Source organism: Crassostrea angulata, chromosome 3, assembly GCF_025612915.1.
Source record: "Crassostrea angulata isolate pt1a10 chromosome 3, ASM2561291v2, whole genome shotgun sequence".
In the NCBI taxonomy this organism is placed as follows: domain Eukaryota; kingdom Metazoa; phylum Mollusca; class Bivalvia; order Ostreida; family Ostreidae; genus Magallana; species Magallana angulata.
This window is the reverse complement of record NC_069113.1, coordinates 25,478,892-25,503,462: the sequence shown is the minus strand read 5'-3', so window position 1 is coordinate 25,503,462 and position 24,571 is coordinate 25,478,892. Positions and strand designations below refer to the sequence as shown.

Below are 24,571 nucleotides of genomic sequence, written 5' to 3'. Positions count from 1 at the left end.
AACACTTTTTCCGCCCTTTCTGACCTGAAATCTACATCTAGGATCAGTGGCGTATCTACAATGATTCACTATGGGGACATCCTCTCCATCTACATTCAATCTCACATAATAGTAATCAGCTCTCATCCCAGGCCTGCAATTTTAGAAATAGAGAGGTATATATATAATTTTGAGTATAAATTCTCAAGTCAATGAACATAGTATTAGTAATATTTTTTCCAACCTTTTTTTAATCAATCTACACATTTACACTTGAGTTCATTTTTATGCAGACACTTACCGGTACATGTAACATGTAACAAAGAGGCATGGTAATGATTTTGGTCAAATTTATTTAAAATGCTTTAGGAATGATCAAGTGATATTTGAGAGCCAGGCATTACCAAATAGAGTTACAGGGCTCATCATTCTTTGTCAATAATATGTAAGCAAGGTTCATGTCCTGTTTTTGTTAACATAAGTTCAATATTTACCTGTGAAAATAAAAGATCTTTTTTCAAGCTGATTTGTCTATCTTCATTTTCTTTTTAAGCATAAAAAAACAGCTTCTAATGTTTAACACATTTATTTAGGTCTAAAACTTGAATTTTTACTCCAACACTCAAAATGTAAACATTAGCTTTCAATTGTTTACATGTCAAAGAATTTTATGCTTTGTAACTCACTTAAAACTCAACAAATGATTTTCAAAATCTGGTTGCCTATTAAAAATGTCTTACAGAAGCATTGTAAACATTTAAATGATAAAATAATATTTTACCAAAATCGTGATCATGCCACTTTAACACAATATACATATAAACCAATATCAAAGTATCCAATTTTTTCATAATCAAATTTTTTTTTTTAAATATGTCCTATCATTTTAATTTTCTCTTTTCCAAATGGTCAGCAAAAAATGTGAAAAACCCCTCCCTTTTTCAAGATACATATGTACCAAGATACTGCATTTATAAATTGTACTTGGTAAAGCAGAGAATGTCTTCCTCAGTAGTTCCATCTTTGTTGACTGGACAGTCGTATGACATGGAAGAGGACACCAGGCGAACTTTGTTTCCCTCGTTGATGTTGTCCTTGGAGAACCCCTCCCCCCTGATCAGAATTCTGGTCTCCCCACACAGACTGCCCTGGTTGGGGGTCATTGACTGGACCAAGCTTCCTGTGATCGAATGGAAAACATTTTCAATTTGTTCTGTCTCATGATGTTTTTTTTGCATCATATGTTATGCTTAATATAATTTTGATAATTTGATAATCTAAGCAAAAATTGCATCATTTACGGAAATGAAAATAAACTAAGACTTCTCTTGTGACACCCCCTTCCCCCAAACAACCACCAGTTTTATGTTAGTTACAAAGGCGGAAGCTAAAAACTAAAGGATTCAAAGTACATAGAGGTTTGCATTACAAACAACATGAAAGTTGTCTGGTTAGAGAGAGAGAGAGAGAGAGAGAGAGAGAGACTCATGATTTATACGGTATTTACCACAAAATGGAATATCGCAGTACTCCCATCGTCTCCTTGGATCCGTTGTGTAGCACCAAGGCTTAGTTTCCCAATGATTTTTAGGGTTTCTGCAGTAATTTTCGTGGGCGCTGGCCCCTCCCGGTAGATTGTCGGCGTACCCAGAATGTTTGTGGGGTGACTGTGAATCCCACCGTTGACAAGTTCGACCGGAAGGAGTGGTAGAAATTTTACCCCGATAATCTAGTCCTTTTATCGTCTTTTTGCAGTCTTCCTCGCCTGAAATACGGTAGAAAAAAAGCTGTTTAATTGTAGATATACTATGCCAGCCAACCCCCCCCCCCCCCCCTGGGATTAGGATTTTGAAAATTTTGGAAAATACAATATTTCCTTTTTTTTGTTTGTCAAGATTTTTTGGATGAGTCCCCCCCCCCCCCCCCCCCACTTTAAAAAACGATGCTACGTGCCTAAAATTGAAATAGTTTCAAAACTTTTTACGGTTTAAAGTTGTACTTTCATGATCAGTGCGAGACAAATAAGTATTTCTGATCTGACAATTTACTGATGACGTTCTTGGTATATTGGAGAATAATGTCCGCAGCATCTCTTTGATCTCGGCAATAACTGTAGTAGAATGCATGTTTAAAGTTGTAATACTTGAATGAGTATATAAGCTGAACATATCAGTATTTTTGCAATTTGTAATATAGATGCTTTTCGTAGTCATGGGTGGTCAACAAATTAAGCAGGAGATCTGCCTTAAACTTTAAAATAAGATAACTATTTTTTCGTAAAGAAAAAATACAAACATATTTTAATTAATATTAGCATTTTCCTATACTTTTTAATGAGCTCTTCATGCAAATGAGGTAAATATAGCCTAAAAATGGCAACGACCATCTAGCATCCACGTTTCATTTATTATGGCATAGAGTAGAGGTGTTTTTCAGGTTCAAAAGAATTTCGTAGTTTTCTCGGTATTTTTTTTATATTCATATGTTAATTAACATACATTCAACATTCATGCAATGTAATTTGTGTTGATACCATATATCGTCATCAGATCGAATGTATCTAGGAATCACTATCTTCGTTTTGTCATAAGAAAACCTCTTTTTAACTTCTGTCACATTATATTTAACGCTAAAGGAGGGGTGGGGGGGTCAATGAATTCAGTTTTAAATCTATGAAAAATTAACCATAAAAAAAAATGTCTACCCCTATCCTTCGGCCATACGGGCTAAACATCTTCCCCATAATGGCATATTAACTACTGGATCCGCCACTGCAGGGCGCGTTTGTGTTGAAAATTAAAAAAAAAAATCACATTCTGGTATACATTTTAAAAATTCTAATTATAAGATTGAAAATGGCTTAGAGGAAACAGGGGCCCGTTTTGAGTATGATCAAAGAAAAGAACTCGATCCGTGTTCAAATCCGGTGTGCAGCTACCAATATCTTGAAGAATGTTTAAAATCAATCATGGCAACATCATTTAAACCTTAAATGGTGTTGCAGTTGATGAAATTTTTGGCGGACCTCAAAAATTGGAAACATATACGTCTTTTTATTTCAGTAAAAACTACACACAATTGAAAGTTTAAATAATCATTTATCCAGTTGAAAAAGTGGAGAGTAAAACTTTTATCACAAAGACTAAGGACCCCCTTCCTCTTTGAGAGTGGGTGGGGTGTGGGTTTTCAGAGTCGTGTGTGCTCGGTAACCTATATCAGTCTCGGTCTGATAATTAAACAAATTAAGGCGATATTCCACACGCATGATCTTTTTACCACGTGATATTGGACGAAGAATAGCAATATTTATATACAGTACCGTCAACGCGGATCCCGTATTTTCCGCGCACCCCCGCGGTCCAAATTGCAACGCGGTTTAAAACAGGTGTCTCAGGTAAAACCGCGTACCCCCGCGGTAGAGTTGTCCAGCAAATCAACACCGCCGCGGTCTTGACGATAAATTACAGGTGAACAAAAGTATCGAACTGAAACGCGAGTTATCTCCCTCGACTAAAAAAAAATTGACAGCTACACGACCTTACATGTATACATGTATATATCATTTTAATTAATGGAACGATCTAGAATAACATACGATATGTATATATTTTTAAAATGTTAAATTTACAGAGTGTGTTTAAAATCATTCATCAATGCTTCCTCATTTAGATACTTGACAGTGTATTTTTACATTCCATTCAAATTGACATAACAAATTCAAAAATTGATAAGTATGCGTGGCAGTCGGATTATAATTTTTGTTTATTCAGTCTTGTTAAACTGTGAACAAGTAATGAAAGTTTCCTATTTAATCTACGTAAACTGCATACCGGGTAAATTAAATTGATGACATGCTTTTGCCGATCTATATATGTCCGTGCGATCGAGTTTCAACAAACTTTCAAACAGTTTGCAATTGTAATATAGAAAACAATAAGTACACATTTAAATGTATTTATCATATTTGTATTTTGTGTGTATTTTATGTTCTTAATCAACTTCATCATAGGCAAGGTTTTCTGTATAAATGATATAATTCACGATCTGGAAAACAGTTACTTATTATATAAGAATATTCGCAAAGCGGTTTATGGCAATTAAAGGTCGCGAGGATATTTTTCAGGTTAACATCAGAGTTCTATTGTTAATATTAAAATAATTGTTGTAACTACTGACTTTAACTAGATTATTTAAGGTGTTATTCTTTACAAGAAATGGAATGAGGTTGTTACATCACAAAACAACATGGGAAGTTGTACATGTTATTAAATGCATACATCTCGAGTTACTTTTAAAACATTCAAATGCCAACTATTTTGTACACATTTCCTTTATTGTGTATATCAATTATAAGTCGCGATCATTTCCTGTGTATAGTGATTAACAAACCCAGGGTAGAAAAAGGCATGCCCTTGGGGTTTTCACACCTATTCAAGACAAAAGAAAATCTCCAAATTGCGTACGGCTTCGTCTAACCGTACAACTATCTTACAGAGGAGGCTTCTTGATTTAGTGTCGCCGATCTTGATTTTATCTACGATCTTTATCAGTTTATATGTGTGAGAGAGAGAGAGAGAGAGAGAGAGAGAGAGAGAGAAAGAGAGAGAGAGAGAGAGGTAATGCTCTTTAGCCCCCCCCCCCCCCCACGACGCCACTGCATTCAATTCAAATATACTAATATGAAATATTCCTAAGTTTAGTATTCATGAAAAAATAGGGACCGTATACATTGTGATTGAATCTAATATGCAGTTTCTGTCTGAGTGCTTCACCTGTCAATCAAATCAGCCCGCGAGCTGCACCACGAGCTCCTTTCTTGATAAAGGAAAACAGTTTCGTTCTATTAGTTTTAAGGTACAGGAAAAAAAGAAGTTTTTCTAACAATAAAGTATTTAAACACTGTTAATGATGTTTAATTTAATGTTTGACACTGTGTTTGTGAAGTTTAGTCGTACACAACGTTATTTAAAAAGAAAACTAATTCTCTCTCTCTCTCTCTCTCTCTCTTTATTTCGGGGGAAGAGACAAGTTAAACACCTTTTACAGTTTAAGAAGGCAGTAAAATGAAACAATTATTTATTGTTACTGTTAGATAAATTGTTTGATATACGGGTAAAATTCCTGGATGTCACTTGTTGCAAGGAATATCCACCTGCCTCATACCCGTGTATTCTGTGCGTTCAAGCGAAGAGTAATTTCCTGTCTGTGCGATGGTTTCACGCCTTTGTGTAAAACAATTGGGACAAATACAGTACATTTTGACAGTCATTAAAACGTTGGAAAGGGGAGGGGGGGGGTAGAAAAAACGTTATAATTCGCAACTGATACGACATATGTGTAGTAGCTTCATATTCAACACACATAAAATGATATCAATATCTTTTTATATTTTAAGGGTAAAGTAAAATTTTCATATTTTGCCGTTGATCGTATGGTATACGTACACCGTGTAGCGTGTGCTTGTCACGGACTAGGTTAATTGTCTTGAGTATTGACACACTCTCTCTCTCTCTCTCTCTCTCTCTCTCTCTCTCTCTCTCTCTCTCTCGTTTAGTCTATATTGAAGGTTTCAGGTTTTTGCGGAGGGGGGTGCATCTTAAACACGTTTAAAAGTTAAACAGATAACAGTAAAATGAATAACTATTTATTGTTATTACTGTTAGTAAAATTGTTTGAAAAACATGAAATTCCTGATGGTCACTCGTTACACGGATTATTCACCTGTCTCATATACATGTACATGTACCGGTGTATTCTGTGCGTTCAAGCGTGGAGTGATTTCCCGTCAATGCGATGATTTCACACCTTTGTGTTAAACAATTGGGACTGAAGTCAAGTACAATTTACATGTACTTTGACAGTCATTAAAACGTTGAAGAAGTGGAGGGGGCGGTTACGAAAAACGGTATTCGCAGCAGATACTACATGTACATTTGTGTTGTAGCTTCATATTGAACTCGCATAAAATTATATCAATATAACTTAGTATTTTAAGGGTTGAGTAAAATTGTCATATCATGCCGTTGACCATAGGTAAACTTTCTCCGTGTAGCATGTGCCTGTCACGGACTAGATTAATTGTCTTGAGCATCGAGAGAGTGTCGTAAAATGAGCTACAAACTGATATGGATTAAAAGCATTTTTGTAGTCGGAACTGTATAAATCATTAAAAAATCGAAAAATAATATATTATAGTTCTTACCCTCTCCTTCATGTAGATTATATTATAAAAATGATTAAATATTTTTGAAATAAAAGGTATATCAACAGTTACAAATGTACATGAAAATTATTACGGGTGCAGATGATTCTTTAATTAAAATATCTCTAAAATAATTGATAAGGAGTTTTGAAAACGTGCATTAAAAATACGTAATCATTTTATGTGAAATAAAAACAATACATCAGACATGGCCAGTATAGAATGACTCTCAGTGTTAGGTGGCCGTCTTAATGTCTAATAGCATACAGGTTAAAATCTTCTATCACCTTGTTCAACGGTAGGTCACACCGCCGCGGTTTAAACATGGCTGCAACGAGGACCGCGATGAATTAACCGCGATGGTGTAACGCGGAAAGGATTAAATAACCGCGGGGGGAGCGCGGTCAAATACGGGATCCGCGTTGACGGTACTGTAAGTTGCGAACAATCAAATAAAACAAAAAATAATCTGTAAAAAAAATCTACCTGTAGTAGAGTGAACCACGAGACACAGGAAAGAAACCCAGATTATCCATCGGGAGACAGAAGTATCCATGTTGTCCGTCTTCTGGACTTTAGAAAAAGTTTTTCAAAACCTCCTGCGGCCACTGCCAAAAAAAACAACATCCGAAAACAGGTACATGTACACAAAACACTTTTCCATAAAATGTAGTACCATACATGCACTTAAAAATGTACTATATACAGGTGTATTGCGGTAATCATCCTACAAAGTACTACGTTGTTTAGAAGAAAATTGCATTATTGATGAGGAAGCAGGCAGGTAAAATTCTCGAAGCTATTAAGGGCGATCAATAAGCATTTGGCCCCGCAAACTATAATTGCCATTTAATCGGCTCGAAGATGTCCGGCACAGTCTCGTAGTTTTTCTTTAGAAGAACATTACAAAATTATAACTCTGATTTTAGAATTAAATTGCAAATTACAGGTGGGTAACGTCTTCATTCCTAAATGGGAGGAATTTCCCCCCTTCACTCTCTTATCAAATTAAAATGACACTCCCCTTACAAGTACGTGCTATGTGCATGGAGCCTCTGGTTTCATGTTACAAATTATCCACAACATTAAGCGTAAGTTAGACTGCCAGATTTGAATTGCACGAAATGGCTGGTTTATAGAGTAAACTTGATACTTTGATTTATTTAAAAGGAACGTGATTAAGGAAGGCAATGATGACCGCCAGATATGATTATGATTACCAGTGATCGTTTTCGATGATCAACTTTAACATTAAATAAACTTAAACTTAACTGACCGTCATGTATAATGGAGAGAGAGAGAGAGAGAGAGAGAGAGAGAGAGAGAGAGAGAGAGAGAGAGAGAGAGAGAGAGAGAGAGAGTCTCTTTCTAACTGGTTGTAAGAAAAACGTAGTCGAGGTTTATTTACTTCTCTATTGTATACATATCACCCTCAAATACAGTGACGTGCTGCGTTTGTTTTGTACATCAGTTTTATAGTTTCGTTTTCAGGCTTTGCAATGGTTTTTATTTTTGTTGTTGTTTTTCTTCTTCTGATGATGAATTTTTGTGATTAAGGATGTGGGAAAAGAAAGGATACAGTAAAGAACCAAGCTTAATCTCACGTTTTTCATTTTAAAGATGATGATTATGCATAAATTCCCCCACAAATGGACAACAAACGCAGGGTTAACCTTCCCCCCCCCAAAAAAAAATAAAATTTAAAACCTACCCCCTAACCTCATCGTTAGGGCTTTGCTTTTTTCCTTCTCAATTCAAAGGCAAAGCTGCATGTACCAGCAGAATACACATAAATTTCGTATCCATTATTTCAAAAGTAAATTAAGCGAGCTACATGTATTTTTAAACAATAAAATGCTTTCTTTGGCGATTCATGCGGGATATGAGGTTGCGACATTGCAGAAAAATACTTTTCTTTTAACACATGGCGTGCATACAAAAATCCACTTCCCCCAAATTAATTGGCAACTTCCTCTTATCATAAAACACTCAAATGTAAGCAAAATTAACCTTTTGAACAGATTATTATTTTAGAATTAAGTAACATTAATGGAACAAAGTAATCTCACAAGAACCATACTGAACTTGAGAAAGCTAAATAAGAGAAAAAGAGGATACAAGTCTATAACTTTTATACACCCCCCCCCCAACCACATTATGGTTAGGGCTTTGAATTGTTTCCCTCTTAATTCAAAGGAATGCTATACCCAATAAAACAAATAGCATTTTTGTGCATTGTTTCACAATTCAATAATGTAAAAAAAAAAATAATAATAATTAAAATAAAATACTTTTCTATATGAAATGTATCTTACCTGCAGGTCCGCAAAACGGAGTATTATCACACTTCTCCCTTTATTTAAAGTCGTAAAACCGAATGCATGGGATTCATGTACTCTTTATAACTTCCACGCCTATTTCTATTGTAATGACAAATGACAATGAAATTACAGCGTATTACAGAGGCTGAACGACCAAGACAGAGGCATGTCATCCTTAAGACGCTAACCGGAAGTGTTTCAGCAACCATTAAGTAACCGCTGCATCCTCAACCTGTTTAGTTCATGTCCTGATACAGCGGCGGTCATAACTTCATACATTATGATATTTATATATATACATGTACGTGAATGCATACATTGTTTGTAAGCAGACAGCGGGTTTTATAAATACATGTACGAAGTTCTTGCTCTGCATCAATAGTGCACATATACTTAATATGTATTATAGTCATGATACTCCCCTTAGATCCTATTGGATTTTATAAATAATTGAACAGCTCCCAAAAATATACTGATAATACTAGAAAGTTCAGTGTGTATTCTCATTATTGACCCACATGACTTACATAAACTTCATAAATAAAGTACATGTACATGTAGTAGCAAACACGCCCCTTATCTTAACTAAACAAACAAAATTACGAGTTAAATTTGTTTCTTCCAAAAAAAAATGTGCTATGTAGTTATGAACTTCTATTCTCATTATTTAATACACTTACCATGCAAAGAAAATAATTCAGTTGGCCAATTTTGCAAATATAAGTCTCGAATTTCAAGTGAAATCTTTTTTTCTCTCTTTTATCCCCCTCTCTATACATCCTTCCTTTCTCTCTCTCTCTCTCTCTAGTAAATAGTCCGAACAATCTAAGTGAAATTAGATGTGTCTTGTTTAAGATAGAATCTATGGAAAAAATTTGAGATGCATACACTTCAGTGCTCGTTATACTTTCCTCTTAATTATAGAAAATTTGTCTAAAGCAGTTCGCAATATTTCACTTTGTTTTTAGGGAACCTTGAACATACCTGGGTAGATCAGCCAACAAGTCATTCCAATCCATGGTTAAAGCCATGTAAGTCTACCAAAATACATCAGAAGTAGGTCGTAATATTATTCTAGTAGTTACTGTATCCTCAACAATGGGAACTTTTCGGAATAATTTGGAATTTTTTCATCAAAATTTATTTATTTATCATTTGGATACTTTCATATTGTTTGCATTAAAAGCAGAATCCCTGTGGACATATTTACAAGCCACTAGATGGGATAGAAGCGCGTTGTAAAACACTGAAAAATCTTGGACTTTCCTTATTCTAGTGAATCTGGTAGTTTGGACAATGATGTATTTATGATAATGGAAATTTCAAAGGAAACGTGACGGAGATGAGGACATGGGTTAGAATATTAATGGTTTTATGTAACACATGATATAACATGATCACCATAATAAACCCCCCCCCCCCCCATTGTTGAGTCATGGTTATTTATTAGTAGATAAAAAGAGGTTGAAATAAAAATTTCAAGGCACGGTATCCTACAATGATTTACCGGTTCCATTTGTCAATCAAAAGCACGAATGTTGTGATTAACATCGGTCATCATGAAAGAATATATTCTTACCAGAAGGCTATATCTAGTGTCTGTTAGAAATTATGAGAAATTAAAAGCGACTAATAATGTAATTACTAAATCAAATCTGTAAAGGGTTTATTTTAAAACACACGTAACGTTAGATAATAATGCAGATTAAAAATTCCAATCTATAAAAGGTTTCTTCATTAAAAGTTATTACTTTAATTCTGACTTGAATGGCGTTCCAAACTTTTTTATTCAAGAGCATGCATATGCTTTGCAACACCGTCGGCTATATGTTTTAATATTGATTATAACAGAACAGCATGCCCACCTTTGTTTTTAAAAAATTTAATGTTTATCAATACTATATAGTAGACCTTCTTATGTCTAATCTTTATTTGCAACTTTTTACCTTTACAAGAATGAAAATATAGACCTACTTTTATCTAACAACTGTCGTCGGAAAACGATGACTCTCATTAGAGAAAGGGGTTTTTAATAGTCATGATTCTGAATTAATCATCATACAAAGAAACATACACTCGTCTGTATAACAAACATACTCACATTGACACATTCCCACTTTTCCGCATCGCTGACGCTAATACCATGACGTCATATTACATACATGGTAAGGCGATGCGTTCGACGCAATATTTCTTTTAAAATTCAATTTTAATGATCACATGAAACTCTGTCCAAAGGTTATCAATTCCCCAATTTTAGTTATATTTCAATAATCATAGACACCTTTGTGCCAAAATTATATACATGTACGTTCATTCACTACAATGAAAAAAGAAGTCCAATTTTTCTGGTTAGAAATTTCTCCTTCTTTGCTCTAAGTTGAATACACAACATAAAAATGAAAATGTCAACCGGGGTTTTCTATGGCAAACGGCATGAAAAGAACCTGCGTTAGCGGGTTATGTTAATTTTTTCCTGCAATGATCGCTATTACCTTCATAACCTGCATGAATCACCAAAGAAAGCATTTTATTGTTTATATTAATTTACATCTTTCTTTTATAAAATTGATAAATTGATTGTAAAAATAAGTAAAATTTACTAAATTACTGTTAATGTACATCGGTACATATTATACGTCAGCTCAAGAAACAGCCAAATGGACTTTGAGTCTAACATCAGTATGATTGTTTCCTGCAGTCTGTTATTTTTCTTAGATCGCTGTAGGTTTCGACCATGCAAATGATAAACGGGGCGTGTAGATTTCAGTCTGGCTGTTGCTATAGAGCTAGGGATTGACTATACTTTTCCGTAAGAAATAGAGGGAAACATACTCGCTACAGAAGATGAAAATATAATTAATTATTAGTAATATAAATCACAGAGCAATGGGATGAATATTATTTATTTTACAACGATTGATAAAAAAGTTCACAACTTATATAAATATTCCTCGTTGGCAGGTCATTGATGTGGATAGAAGCCGGAGTACCCGGAGAAAATACATGTGACAGTCATACTCTATCACATACATGTGAACAACCACAGTCGATCACGGAGATCAAACTCGGGTTAAGTGGCGAGTAGCGAGTGCATTGTCAACTGAAAAACTGCGCCTTATAAACAATGTTTTGTGGTATGGGTACAATCTTTTTATCAACGAACTGAAGTACTGAAAGCCGGGCTCTTTTGGTGTGTCTTAATGTATATTGTCTAGTAAAGACTGAAAAATTTCTCCCCTCTCTCTCTCTCTCTCTCTCTCTCTCTCTCTCTCTCTCATGCATTTAATTTCAAATTTTGTAAGCGGCTATAAACAAAAATATGTCTGTCTAGTAGAAAAATGTTCAGCAGTTGCTGCCTTGAATTTTGCAACAAGCGTTATATATTCAATCCCCATTTCTTCCACGCGCAGCAAAGTAGTTCATGGAAATTCATGCGCTTTAAATGTGTCCAAAATGCATAGTCTTGTTTTTAGAACACGTTATTAATAAGAAAACTTAAAAAGATAGACAATTCTATCGAAATAAAAAAAAGAAACAGAATGCCAACACTTTTGACAAATCGTGGCTCTTTCTGTAACTATTTGGTATAGCGGAAGCTTTTACTTTGACGCTGTTTGTTTTTTTTGTTTACTTTTAAAGTTGTGCTATTTATAGTAACATTGGCGATTTGCTTGCCTACAGCCAGGACTCTGCTTTCAGCAGAGCCCGGCTAAAAATGATTTACTCAGTCGTTGATTCTGTTATAATTTTGTTTAACAAAATTTGTGTAATATTAGTACATATTTTTTAACCTTTGTCTCAGTCAGTGAGTAACAAAATAAGATTTGTTAACATTTTATTTGTACATAATCGTACGTCTCATAAAGAACACTGTGTATTTTGCATTTAAAATAATGCTCTCAAGAGGTATTCTTCAAATAGTTCAATAATCTTTGGAGTTTGAAAGCAGAGGAAGCCAATTCAATCTACAAAATAATGCGAAAAATGCAATTCAGGAAGTCATCACGAGATTTCGTAATCACTAACTTTTTAAATTCGAACCAAGCCCAATAACTTCACAAAACATGAGTGACACATTTATTGGGCGTGTCTCATAGTGTAACCGAAAACGGTATTGGCTGCGCTGCGCAGTAATACATATCACGTGGTACATTAAAAAGTAGTAGTTTAAAAATAATGTTGTTTTAAAGTGTACAAATCGGAATTAATTTAAATATAAGTAAAAAGGAATCATTCTTTGAATATTATCAGATAATAGTTTCGATCGGAGCGTGGTCAAATCTATCTAAAGCCCTACGGGCTTTATTGGATTTGGTCAAATCTATCATAAAGCCCTTCGGGCTTTGGATTTGATCAAGCACGCCCCGACCGAAATTATCACTTCATAATACTCATAGAACCATTCCTTATTCCTTAAATATAAATTCGGGGTTTGACTATGATAATTGCTTAGGTTGTATTATTTTGATGGTGTCGAAGAGTTTATTACCTTTTGGAATTATGCATGTCTTTTGGAATTTAATCTGGTACCAATGTGCTTTCTTGACGGAGAACTGGTTGGCGTCACAGATACTGTTGGGTTAGTGATTGTTACCAATACTACATAAAAACAAAACCATAAATTAGACAAAAAGATTGATCTGTCTTCTATCATACAACAACAGCATCTTCGCTAGCCAAGGTTTTGTGATCCGCAACAGCTTCTCACAAGGAAGAGATAAGCGGTGCGGATCAAAAAACATTGGTGACAACACAGAGAAAAATTAGAAATTTATATCAAATATTGCATTACGGCTAAGCGTACCTGTCGACTTCGAAACTTCTCAGCATATAGGAGTCAAACATTGTCAACTTCTTGTACGCATACATAAACAATCTTTGAGACGTTTCTACACATATCACATATATGAAGCATTGATATTGACATTCGTACCTTTTTAATTTACCCTTTTTTTTCGCTCAGCAAGTACTAACTGTGCAAGATACATGTAACACTAAGATTAGCTTATCTTTTTTATTAGTTCATTACTACTAGTTGATTCCTTAATGTAGCTAACTATATGTATAGTTCCTTTCCTTAAAAAGAGGCATATTCTGAGGGTGCGTCTTGTAAACTTGTATATTTTACCAGAAGACAGAAAATAATTAAAATATCATAACATCGTCGTTTTATATAATTATATCTTACTGCCTTTTTACTGATTTTGTAAGTATCCATTACTCATACATGTATCTATTTATCCATCTTTAAAATTCAGTTTTGAAGAATAAGATCTATTTACTTGGACATAGTTGACTGTTACACGAGGCAGTCTCTAAGGAATTTCCATGACACGGCAGTCCACCACTTGATGGGGAAGGTTGGTCACATGACCTGAATCTGACATGAATCCCAGCCCCACAGGATTTGTCACAGGGCGTGAACTGACCCCAGGTACTCCAACCGCCATTTACTTTTCATGGACAAAAATCAACCAGGTGAAAAAAAAAATATTTGCAATTAATCATTTATCAATCAATTTTACATGCTGGTTATACATGTAGTATTTTAATTGATTCAGTTTGAAATGAATTTCATATTTATTTCGCTTTACCTGGACACGTGTGTGTGTTACATGGTCTCGATTCAGTACGATGACTTGAGCCGCCGCATGCATATACGGAATGTACTGATCTGGATTGTGAGCCGTTCCCACAAGACGCGCTACAGGGGCTCCATTCCCCAACACTATAACTACTGGAGCCTGAATGATACATGTAAATGAAATTTAAAACCGACTAACGAAGCACAAACGTCATTAACTGTTAACCTTTATATTTAGTCTGTATCAAAGATAAAAAGTTTTAGGCCCTGTCACACAAAGTTGAGTTAGCACACAGTGATAACGGCGATTTAAAATCCTGGAATCGCCGTAGGATCGCAGAAAAAAATTGTACAATTTTATTTAAAATTTTTACAAGTGACTATGCCAAAGCGTCCGCACGGCGACCGAGGCGTTTCTACATAGCTACTGCGGCGTTCAACCAAGTGATTAAGAAAATAGAAATAAACAAACCAGAACATTTTTCACATTTTGCTACAGGATAGCTTCCGGTTCCTACAAGATGTTCACCTGGACCGCAATTAAACCAAAGGCCATGAACTGGTGAATCTGCATCAAGTCAAAAAAGCAATATGTATATCATACTAAAAGAAACCAAGTTTTCAGCCTCGTAGAGTGCAAAACAAATTTCAAAAATGTTTTATTCAAATAAAAATCTATATAATTTTTTTCCGAAATAAATTCTACTTACCAATAAATAAATTTATTAATGTGGTAAAAATTATAAAAGATCCAAAAGTCGTCAAATCCATGAGGAAAAAATCTTTGGTGTTCTTCAGAAGACACTGTCAATTTTAATCACGTATATTTGTGTTTGTGTGTGTGTATATATATATATATTATATGTTATCTTTTCTTATCTGTCCTGACGTCGTATATGCATAGGTGTCGGAACCGGGGAGCTAGAGGGGTCGTTTTTTTGCTTGTCAAGATGATTTCTCTTAAGTCTTGCCCCCCTCTTTTCATTTGCTTCTGACACCACTGATATGTATACATGTAGAAAAAGTCTGAGAAGTTTGAGAACCCACTGTTGCATAGCTAGCATTGGGCTTTCTGCCAGCCAAGGGTTAACTGTCCACAACTGGCTTGCGAAGATGAAGTGGGGGGGGGGGGGGGGGGTGGCTGTAGTCAACTTGTAGAGGAAAGTTATCAGAGCTCAAGATGAATTGGACTTTGGTCAGCAAAAACAATTCCATTCTCCTCTCTTACATGTTATTCACACCTTTCTTTGATAGATCGGTTTTGTTTGATATCATTATGCGAGAAGAATTGGCGACCAATGGGAATCGCCACTGTTTTTCTGAAAAGTGAAAGTATCAAGGTTATTTTTTGTTTTCTTAAATTTAATTTTTTTTCCCCAAAACGCTTGTTCTTCTTTCAACTCTTAATATTGTGCAATTTATTCAGTTCCCGTGGAACACTAGCAGGCGTTTAATTAATTTTTGATGTGTCAATGAACTTTTGTTACTTAATCTTCGCTCCTCCACGATACGCAAAACAGTACTTGGGAATACAATCATGTATATACATGAAGCTTTTCGTAAAGGAGCGGTATAGCAGTTTAGCTGTTTAAGTGGTTAACAACAAACCCGCCTGTAGGGTTTTAATCAAGAATGGCTTTGCTTGCAGCTTTTTGTTTACCACCTCCCAATTGAAAACCATCACTGTTTGAAAATCTACATGACTGATTTGGTCTTGAGCGTTGAACTCGGCGACATAAGTTCGTATCTTTAATGCTCATTAATTCCTTCATTGAAGGAATTGAATAGTTATACAAATCGATGGAATTTGTTTTAAAACTAATAATATTATTTTCCATTACATGTAGATGCGTTTATTATTATTTTCAATAAAAATATATGGTAAATGTTCAAAATAGTTGGCTATCGCCATATTACTATTTCATTCGGGGGAAGAACTTTATTTTACTAACTTGACAGCCCTATTTTGCCATTCATTGTGCCGAGTTCAGTTGAAATTGTCTCAGTGGTTCTATAGAGGAGATGTAGATATTGTAAAAATATATAAATAAAAAATTAACAGATGGGCAGCATGACAATCGTCGGACAACAAGTGATCATGCAGAAAAGTCCGTCACCTTGTTAGATATTAGGACTTTATACAATGATATTAAAACTGATAAAAAATAAACATTTTATCATTATCATAATATAACAAATTATTAAAGATGTATACCCATTACCCACAAACTTAACACCTTCTCGAACCATTTATATATATCTATAGTACTTTTGTCAAAATTAAAAAATACAAAATTAGAGAATACTAAATATATGTATTTATTGTTTACTATGGTCAGCTGTGTCTGTGTAAACTTTAGCACGCCGGTTTGTGGATATTGAGCTCCAAAATGTTACCTGTAGATTAGACTGTCCGCATTTGAACTTATGCACGCTACGGAGTTTTCGTTCAGCGAGTACACTCGAGATGGTAAATTTTACTCTTTTACCCCATAGGAGGTATGTGATGAGAGTAGATAAGATATAGTGAATTTAATTTGGAACTCTCTCGGGCATACTTATTGAATAAAAAAGATAGTGAAATGCCAAAATTCATAATTATACATTTATATGGAGAAAATAACCCACAATTTAACAGTAAAGGGGATTGATAGTTGTGACACACGCGTGATACATATATACATACAGTACATATATATATTTTTTTACGGATCCTTTTTCAGACTACATGTAATTCATCTATTTCTTTTTTCGTGTGAGGTGTTTCTACTTAATATCTTAAGAATGCTACATGTTCGTGCCATAACAGCTGCTATATTCACAAGGAACTGGTCAACCATGAATTAAACCTCTTTCCTTTTATTGGACGATAATACAACCAATGAGATTGGCATACATATCCTTGCAATATTGTGTAATCATTTTTATTTGTGGGGGTCAATATTCTTGAGTAGCCTCTTAACTTTCCTGGTTCGTGGAGATAGTCATTAAATGTAAGAGTCTTATTGATTTTCAACGGTAAATATCCAAAAATACCCAAAATTTTGTGTTTTTGAAATTTCTAAAATAAAAAAAATACATTTTACATAATATTTTTTTTAAACCTTTACTTAGTATTGAGAAATATATTTTGTTACCAAAAAACATTAAAAAAAAACCAAAGAACAAAACATAACAAAAAACAAAACAAGCAAAAAAAAAAAAAAAAAAAAAAAAAACCCAAACAAAAATATCTACCAACAACAAAGTTTATCTAAATATATAAATTAATAGACAAAGTCTTACAGTCACTAAAAAGTATATAATAGTTTAAACTGTATTGTAAATATTAAAATGTTGGTCCTAGTTGGCAAAACCTGTAGAAACAAGTGCAGTAGTATCCCCCCCCCAACCTTTCCGTCAATTAATTTTCCACTAATATTTTTGTAATACAGGTGACACTCGATGGCTCGAACTTCGATCTCTCGAAGTTCTTGATCTCTCGAATGGAGCTCACGGTCCCGATTTTTTCCTCTATATAACTAAGCAAATTTACTCTTGATCTCTCGAAGTAAAACCTTGGTCCCGTTATACATATTTCATTGTTTTCCACTCTTGATAACTCGAAGTGGTTGCTGTGTACACTGTTTACACACTCTTTGGTTTAAAGGAGTATTGTACCATCTCCCAGTCTCCACTGAGAGATGGTAATTTGAGGTTCTAAATTTCATAAAAGCCTTTCTGAGCTTATGTGGCAATATATTAATGTAATTTTCATAACTAAAATTTTTCTTAAAAATCTTGTAAATTTGACATTTTGACGAGTCATCAATTTCACTAGACCATTTTTGGATATATTGGTCTCGCAACCTTTGTTTTTCAATTGTAGAAATCCACTTTACATTTACTATATTTTGTTCAGACCAAATATTTGAAAAGCCACACATATCTAAAATATTTTTAACACCTGCAATCCAAGAGTTTGACAGATTTCCCCTTTGATATTGCAAGACCAAAACTTATATAAAACAGGTACAATTTTGCTTTCAGAGTTTGTAAATAACTTTGAACAGTAGGAAATCATTCTGGTATATACATTGATACATAAAGGGAAACATATAGGATGGTGTACTACTTCAATGGGTTAGATAGGTTATTTGTAACTGATCTATTAATTTCAACAACTTGTGAAAGTTACGGTAAACTGCTGTTTATTTAAAATATTCTAACGTTATGATTAAGAAAACATAATACTAGTATGCTTAAAAGCTTTTTAACGTGAAAAAATACCTAAATAACACTTAAAAACCACACAACTAAATTCTGCATTGTTTAAATTGAAGTAATGTAGCAGAATTAATGTATTTATGGTTTTTTCTCTCCTTTTGAAAAATACGAGCTTTATATTTGTACTAGAGCCACCAAACCATCAATCAATACAAGTAATCGTGATTGATACAGTGGTTGTGCAAGTGATCGACAGCTCAAGGTGGTACAAGACACTTGTGACTTGTCGATATTGCTGTGGATAAAAGATCATTATAATCAAAGTACTTTCACCGTTTTAGAATTTTAAAATTCAACAATATTTGACCCCAATATAGGTTGAAAAAATTTTTGAAAAGGGAAAAAATCACAAAAGGTCAAGCGGGATACGAAGTTATAGCTTATACAGAATGATGTTCCATAGCTAACGCCCATACTCATTACTCTACGCTGTTTGGTGACACTTTTAGAGGTAAACAATTATATAAAATTGTACTAAATTTTATCGTTTTTTTCGATGGGATGTACGTCACTGTATCGAGTTGTCTCATACAACTCTAATTGTTGACGAAAATATTCACATAATAGTATCTAATTCTATTATTTATTATTCAGCGTTGATGAAATGTAAAAATATATGTGTATTAGACTTTTGTAAAGATATGAAGTTTTTACGAATTGCTGAGGCATACACAAAGTTTTGTTTTTAGATGAAGAATTAAGAAGCAAAACTGAACAAACTGTAAAACAATTCAGATAGGATCAAGTACATGTAATCAATCTGATACTTAAATTCAACTAATGAACACTGTCTAAAAAAATTAAGCGAGAAAAACTACCTTTGTTTTGGTAAATGCTTCATAAATGGAGTTGTAACATCGCAGATTTTTTAAAAATTGCGTTTTGATTGGTGGTTTTTGGGGTTTTTTGAAAAAATTTTACAACATCAAAATCAAGTTTCAAGTTTATTTATTTTCTCAAACCACACAAAGATGGTACACAAGGTACACAACATAATTGTCCCAAACAAATAAAATAACGATCAGAGGCCCATCGCTCACCGACACAACAGTTCCTTGTAATATTCTATTTTGTAGCATATGTTATTTCCATTTTAAACTTTGAACCCCTTTCTGGGGCCCCATTATTGATCCAATGTGTATGGTCGGCTTAACAATTTAGAAGCTACACTATTTAAGGATCCTTGCATAGTAATCCCAGAAACTGTAACAGTGTATTTCTCGAGAAGAAAATTTTAAAACATTTTTCCATATATATTTCTATGTTAAACTTTGAAACCCTCTTAGGGCCCCAGTATTAGTTTATTAATTTAAAGTTACATTGCATTATGATTAAGGATTTGCAAAGTAATCTAACGTATTGAAGCACTGTAGGTCTCCAGAAGAAGATTTTAAAACATTTTACTTCTATATTTTTATGATAACTTTGAGCCATTTCTGGGGCCCCAGTATTTAATCAAGTATATACATGTACTATTAGTATTATAAATATTTATACCTTGATCTCAGATGGAGAGAACTAATATAGGCTATTTTTGCCTGCTGTTCAATCCAGATTCATTTATATACTTATATGTATATTTTTGAATAAAATATTCCTTAAACTAATCAAGGGTCACGGCTTTTATGATTTAGAACCTACACTATTTTAGGATGCTTACTTAGTACTTAATCTAACAAACTGAAGCATTGTATTTCACAAGAAGAAGATTTTTGAACAGTTTTCCTTTTTACTTCTAGGTTAAACTTTGAACCCCTCTTGGGGCCACATTATTAGTCATGGATGCTTGCATAGTAATCTCACAAACTGTTCGCTGTAGTTCTTGAGAAGAAGATTTTCAAACATGTTCCTTATATGTTTCTATGTTAACTTTGAACCCCGCCTGGGGCCCCAGTATTAATTTAGGGATCACCATTCCACAATTTAGAATCTTCACAAATTGAGGACGCTTGAATAAAACTCTCAAATGCTGTAGCTTCTTGAGAAGAAGATTTTAAAACACTCTCCTTATATATTTCTATGCTAAACTTTCACTTCTGGGGCCCCAGTGTTGGTCCGGGTGTCACGATTTTAACAAATTTGAATCTACAATAGTCAAGGATGTATGCATAGTAATTTCCCAAACTGTTGCATTGTAGATCGTGAAAAGAAGATTTTTAAACATGTTTTTATATATGTTAAACTTTGAACCCCGAGTTGGGCCCCAGTTTTTGTCCAGGGCCACGATTTTTCAATTTAGAATATTCAATATATATTACAGATTTTGTATAAATAACGGCATTTCTGATGCAGTGGTTCTTGAGAAGAAGATTTGTCAACAGTTTCCCCATGTAATTCTTTGTTAAACTTTGAACCCCGCCTGTAGCCCCGGTTTTCGTCCGGGGGTCACGATTTTTACAATTTAGAATCTTCACTGTATATACACACAAGCTTTTATATAAATATTGGCTTTTCTGGTGCAGTGGTTCTTGGAAAGAAGATTTTTAAAGACACACACTCTTTCGCAATTATCTCCACTTTATTTTTACAATTTAGAATTCCCTTCTAATAAGGATGCTTTGAACCAAGTTTTCTTAAATTTGGCCCAGTGGTTTTAGAAAAGAAGTCAACAATGTGAAAAGTTTACAGACGGACAACGGGTGATCAAAAAAGTTCACTTGAAACTTCGGTTCAGGTGAGCTAAAAACTTTGTTGGCACAAGAACAACTAAACCACATACAAAATAAAAATAATCTGTAAGTACTAGAGCAATTAAACCACATTCAGAATCAAAGAACTGTCCGTACTTATAGACAATGACTTAATTAACATGAGTACTCGAGCTATCAAATCAAATAATTGAAAGTGCTCCATCTATTAAACCAAAAACAAAATTAAAGACTATCATTTTGAAATATTTTTTGCATCTCGTTCGAAGTAAATTCAAATATGTCAAAATTACTGTTTGTACCTGCGATCCACCACATCATCAAAAAGGAAAATCCATATGAAAAAGTCATGATAAACAAAAATCAATATTTTATCATACACTGTAGATTTTAGTTTCTCTGAGATTTTTTAAATCAAAGAACAGGTCACCAAAAATTAGAATTCTTCATTTTGGAGTGTGGAAGAGTCTTTAAATGCATGTTTTGGCATTATTTCTTGTCAAAGATGCAATCTTTGATTTCTCCGTCTAATTTTGAACTGTCTAAGTGGTTAACAACAAAGCCGCCTGTAGGGTTTCTCTTAAGACTGGCCTTGGTTACATCTTTTCGTTTTCCAGCTCCTAAGTGATTATTGCCGCTATTTGAAAATCTGCATGGCTGATTTTTGTCTTGAACGTTGAACTCGGCTAGTAGATAAGTATCTTTACTCATCAAGTCCTCCATTGCGACAGGACAAAGGAAATAGTTGGACAATTCGGTGAAATGTATTGTTTTGTTCTTTTTGTCTAGTATGGATTTAGTATTTTCGCATGTATTTGGTTTTACTTTTAATTTATCTTGTTTTCCATGTTTCAGATTTTCTTTGCATTTTCCGTCGCGAATTTTGCCTGATACTAATGTGTCCAACTCCTTAAAAAATAGTTTCTTCTTTGAGGTCTCGCTTTCCTTCTTTTTGATGAACACGACTATGTAACTATGCCTTGTTCTCGATTCCGTATCAGCAAATGCAGGTAACCTTCCTTTGAGAAGATTGAAAGTAATTTTTCTTCCCTCTTTCACGAATATGATGTGTTTTTCTTTGAAATCAGGATACAGCTCTCGTTTTGTTCGATGAGTTGGTGCTAAACTTCCTTTAAATGAAACAAAATTTGCAATATTTTTATATTCTTTCATAATAGAAAGTTGTGTGATCATGTACAAAACTGTTCAACGAATCTCAACAATAAACTTAGAACGCTTCACAAGTCTCCATATGAGTTTCCCTTAAGCAGAAAGAGAGGTTTTACTGAATCTTATTAATAAGTGTAATTTGATTGTGCTCATGGAAAATAATTAATACCCGGAAAAGAATACTAGTATTAACAAGTTTGATTGTCTATTGAAAATAACCCCAGCATCATATAGGCCTAACCAGTAAAAGGCAGAATGTTTACATCATTTTTGGGAGTTGATTTTAATCAACTCTCCTATGCAGTTACTCTGGTAAACTGGAAGTTAAAAAGTGTTTGGACCGATGACAAAACGTAGTACATGTACTTGAAAATAATCGATAAATTCGATGTAATGTTTAAAATTAGAAGCATTGTTTTTCAAGGAAATTTGCTAATAAATACCTTAAATAGAGTCAGATTTTAAATGGTACAAATAGACAGTAGACAGTTTTGTTGTGTAATGTATTCCTACGCCAGAGTTCGATTACAGTGGTAAAGGACAGACTATCCGATCTAAAAATAGAACCGGTTCTGGTGCAGACTGGACTTGAACACTTTTTCCAGTTTTTTGATACAGTCATAATACATCGTAGAATTTGATGGCGTTAATTCTAATTTGAATTTAAACAACGTGATGTATATGGGTTTTCCGTCTATAGCTCAAAATTTTTGTGTGAAAAGCCCTATAAGTCATAAAAGGAAAAAAATGTGTGTAATCATTCAAATAGAGCTAAAACATACTACTTTTCATGCAAAACAACATATCGCTGATATCAAAATAAATAATAACAATAAAATCAACTCCCGTTAGACATCAGTACTTTGATTAAAGTTTTATAGAAGAAATCTGACAAAAATCTGATGTTACGTATAATATTTTAGAGTGGGCTCCCTATCACGTTTGTAACTTGTATTTTAAGTGTCAGACCAAGCTATTTTATACTCAACTTTTGATAAAATTCTGTCTTAAATATATTGGAAAATATTCAATTTTAATTTCAAACTTCTTTCTTTTCTAAATAATAGTTTATGAAAAGAAAATATTTCAGTTGGATCTAATGAGTCATTTGTAAAGCACACAGTCTTAGACGGCTCGAACAACGAAGGGAGGGGAGCTTGGGGTTGGGGTTGGCACATAACGTTATCATCATGATTATGGACGTGATTTTTTGTGCTACTACAGGTATTTCAGTAGGATACTGGCGATCTTTATGTTTTTCATAAACACTGTGGGTATACTTGAAATTTTGGTTATCTTCAGGCATGTTTACGAAAATGTCCAACGATTCTTCTTAAAAAGGGTTCCTAAGACAAATCTTAGAGAGAAAAAAGGTCTATCCTTAGTCAAACTTAAAGGTGAAAACCAAAGCTATCAATATACTAGTATATGCTTTGGAATCGCTCCTATTAAAATGTTTAACCAGGTCCAAAAAACTTCAGCATCTGGAAGCCGACTGGTACTTTGAAACCTTAGATGCACCTTTCATAAATGTACCACTCAAACCATGTCTGGTTGTTATTGGACAATTCGTTCCTTAAAAATAGACCAGCTCTAAAGAATCACCGGTATTAAGCAACTGATCGTTACTATAGTAACTGTCATCCAACATAATGGGTCATAACCCCAAAAAGGCATAAAAGAAAAAAAAAATGACACTGAGGGTACCCAAGCTCAGGTAAGGTAAGAGGGAAAAGTATGGATGATAATGGTACTCCCTGCGGTACTCCTACTAGTAGTATCTTATGTTTTTAAACTCGCTTGCACTAGATTAATTCAACAAAAATACGTTTCAAAATAAATTAATCATAAAAAAAGAAGCTTTTACAGAAAATTCGGGCGACTTAACATTTTTCACTAAAAATTATTACAAGATAAAATAATGTATTACAGGTCAGTACTTTATAAATCATATATGTAAATCTTACTTGAATTGACTGCAATAAAAATATTCATGAGTGATACGACTAGAAGAAAACTGAATCTTGATTCTTTGGACCTTATCTGGAGAAAAGAAAAACATACATTGACAATCTACATTCTTTTGTTTTCTTATAGATAAGAGTCATTCATACTATAGTTATCATAATGAAAAAATAAGAGTTGAGCGAATTAAGAAAACTACAGAAGTAATTCTTTTTAAAGGTATACTCCAGTTTGTATATATGCGATTTTAAAATGACTAAGAAAAGAAAGCAATTTTTGTGGAACAATAAAAAATTTCATCATATTTTTGCAAAACAAGTATAAATAGAAGTCCAAACCATATTCGAACTCGGTGTCCGCGGGTCAGTGTATTCTGAAGCTACAGCGCTGAAAAGATAAACAGATATGCCAATATTATTAGTTTGTCAATGCA

At 33.9% G+C, this 24,571-nt stretch overlaps 3 protein-coding genes across 3 annotated transcripts in view; all 3 read right to left on the bottom strand.

The window, feature by feature from the left end:
• The window catches only part of LOC128176384 (fibrocystin-L-like), a 47,352-nt gene extending 38,737 nt beyond the window's left edge, over positions 1 to 8,615 (bottom strand). Inside the window, exons 1-5 of the mRNA XM_052842670.1 lie at positions 8,497 to 8,615; positions 6,668 to 6,789; positions 1,487 to 1,744; positions 964 to 1,159; positions 25 to 133 (exon numbers count right to left, since the gene is read on the bottom strand). Coding sequence (XP_052698630.1) covers positions 25 to 133; positions 964 to 1,159; positions 1,487 to 1,744; positions 6,668 to 6,737 — 633 coding nt within the window. The 5' untranslated portion in view covers positions 6,738 to 6,789; positions 8,497 to 8,615. The remainder of the gene's footprint in view (positions 1 to 24; positions 134 to 963; positions 1,160 to 1,486; positions 1,745 to 6,667; positions 6,790 to 8,496) is intronic.
• Positions 8,616 to 12,327: 3,712 nt separating this feature from the next.
• On the bottom strand, positions 12,328 to 14,950 carry LOC128178386 (coadhesin-like). Its single transcript, XM_052845519.1, has 6 exons — positions 14,800 to 14,950; positions 14,562 to 14,657; positions 14,100 to 14,249; positions 13,788 to 13,958; positions 12,995 to 13,104; positions 12,328 to 12,470 (listed from the first exon to the last, which is right to left on the bottom strand). The coding sequence occupies exons 1-5, from the start codon at positions 14,858 to 14,860 to the stop codon at positions 13,004 to 13,006; spliced, it is 579 nt and encodes a 192-aa protein (XP_052701479.1). The 5' UTR covers positions 14,861 to 14,950; the 3' UTR covers positions 12,328 to 12,470; positions 12,995 to 13,003.
• A 5,905-nt stretch (positions 14,951 to 20,855) lies between these two features.
• LOC128178385 (uncharacterized) lies at positions 20,856 to 24,571 on the bottom strand. Its single transcript, XM_052845518.1, has 3 exons — positions 24,477 to 24,571; positions 24,141 to 24,216; positions 20,856 to 22,133 (listed from the first exon to the last, which is right to left on the bottom strand). The coding sequence occupies exons 1-3, from the start codon at positions 24,477 to 24,479 to the stop codon at positions 21,493 to 21,495; spliced, it is 720 nt and encodes a 239-aa protein (XP_052701478.1). The 5' UTR covers positions 24,480 to 24,571; the 3' UTR covers positions 20,856 to 21,492.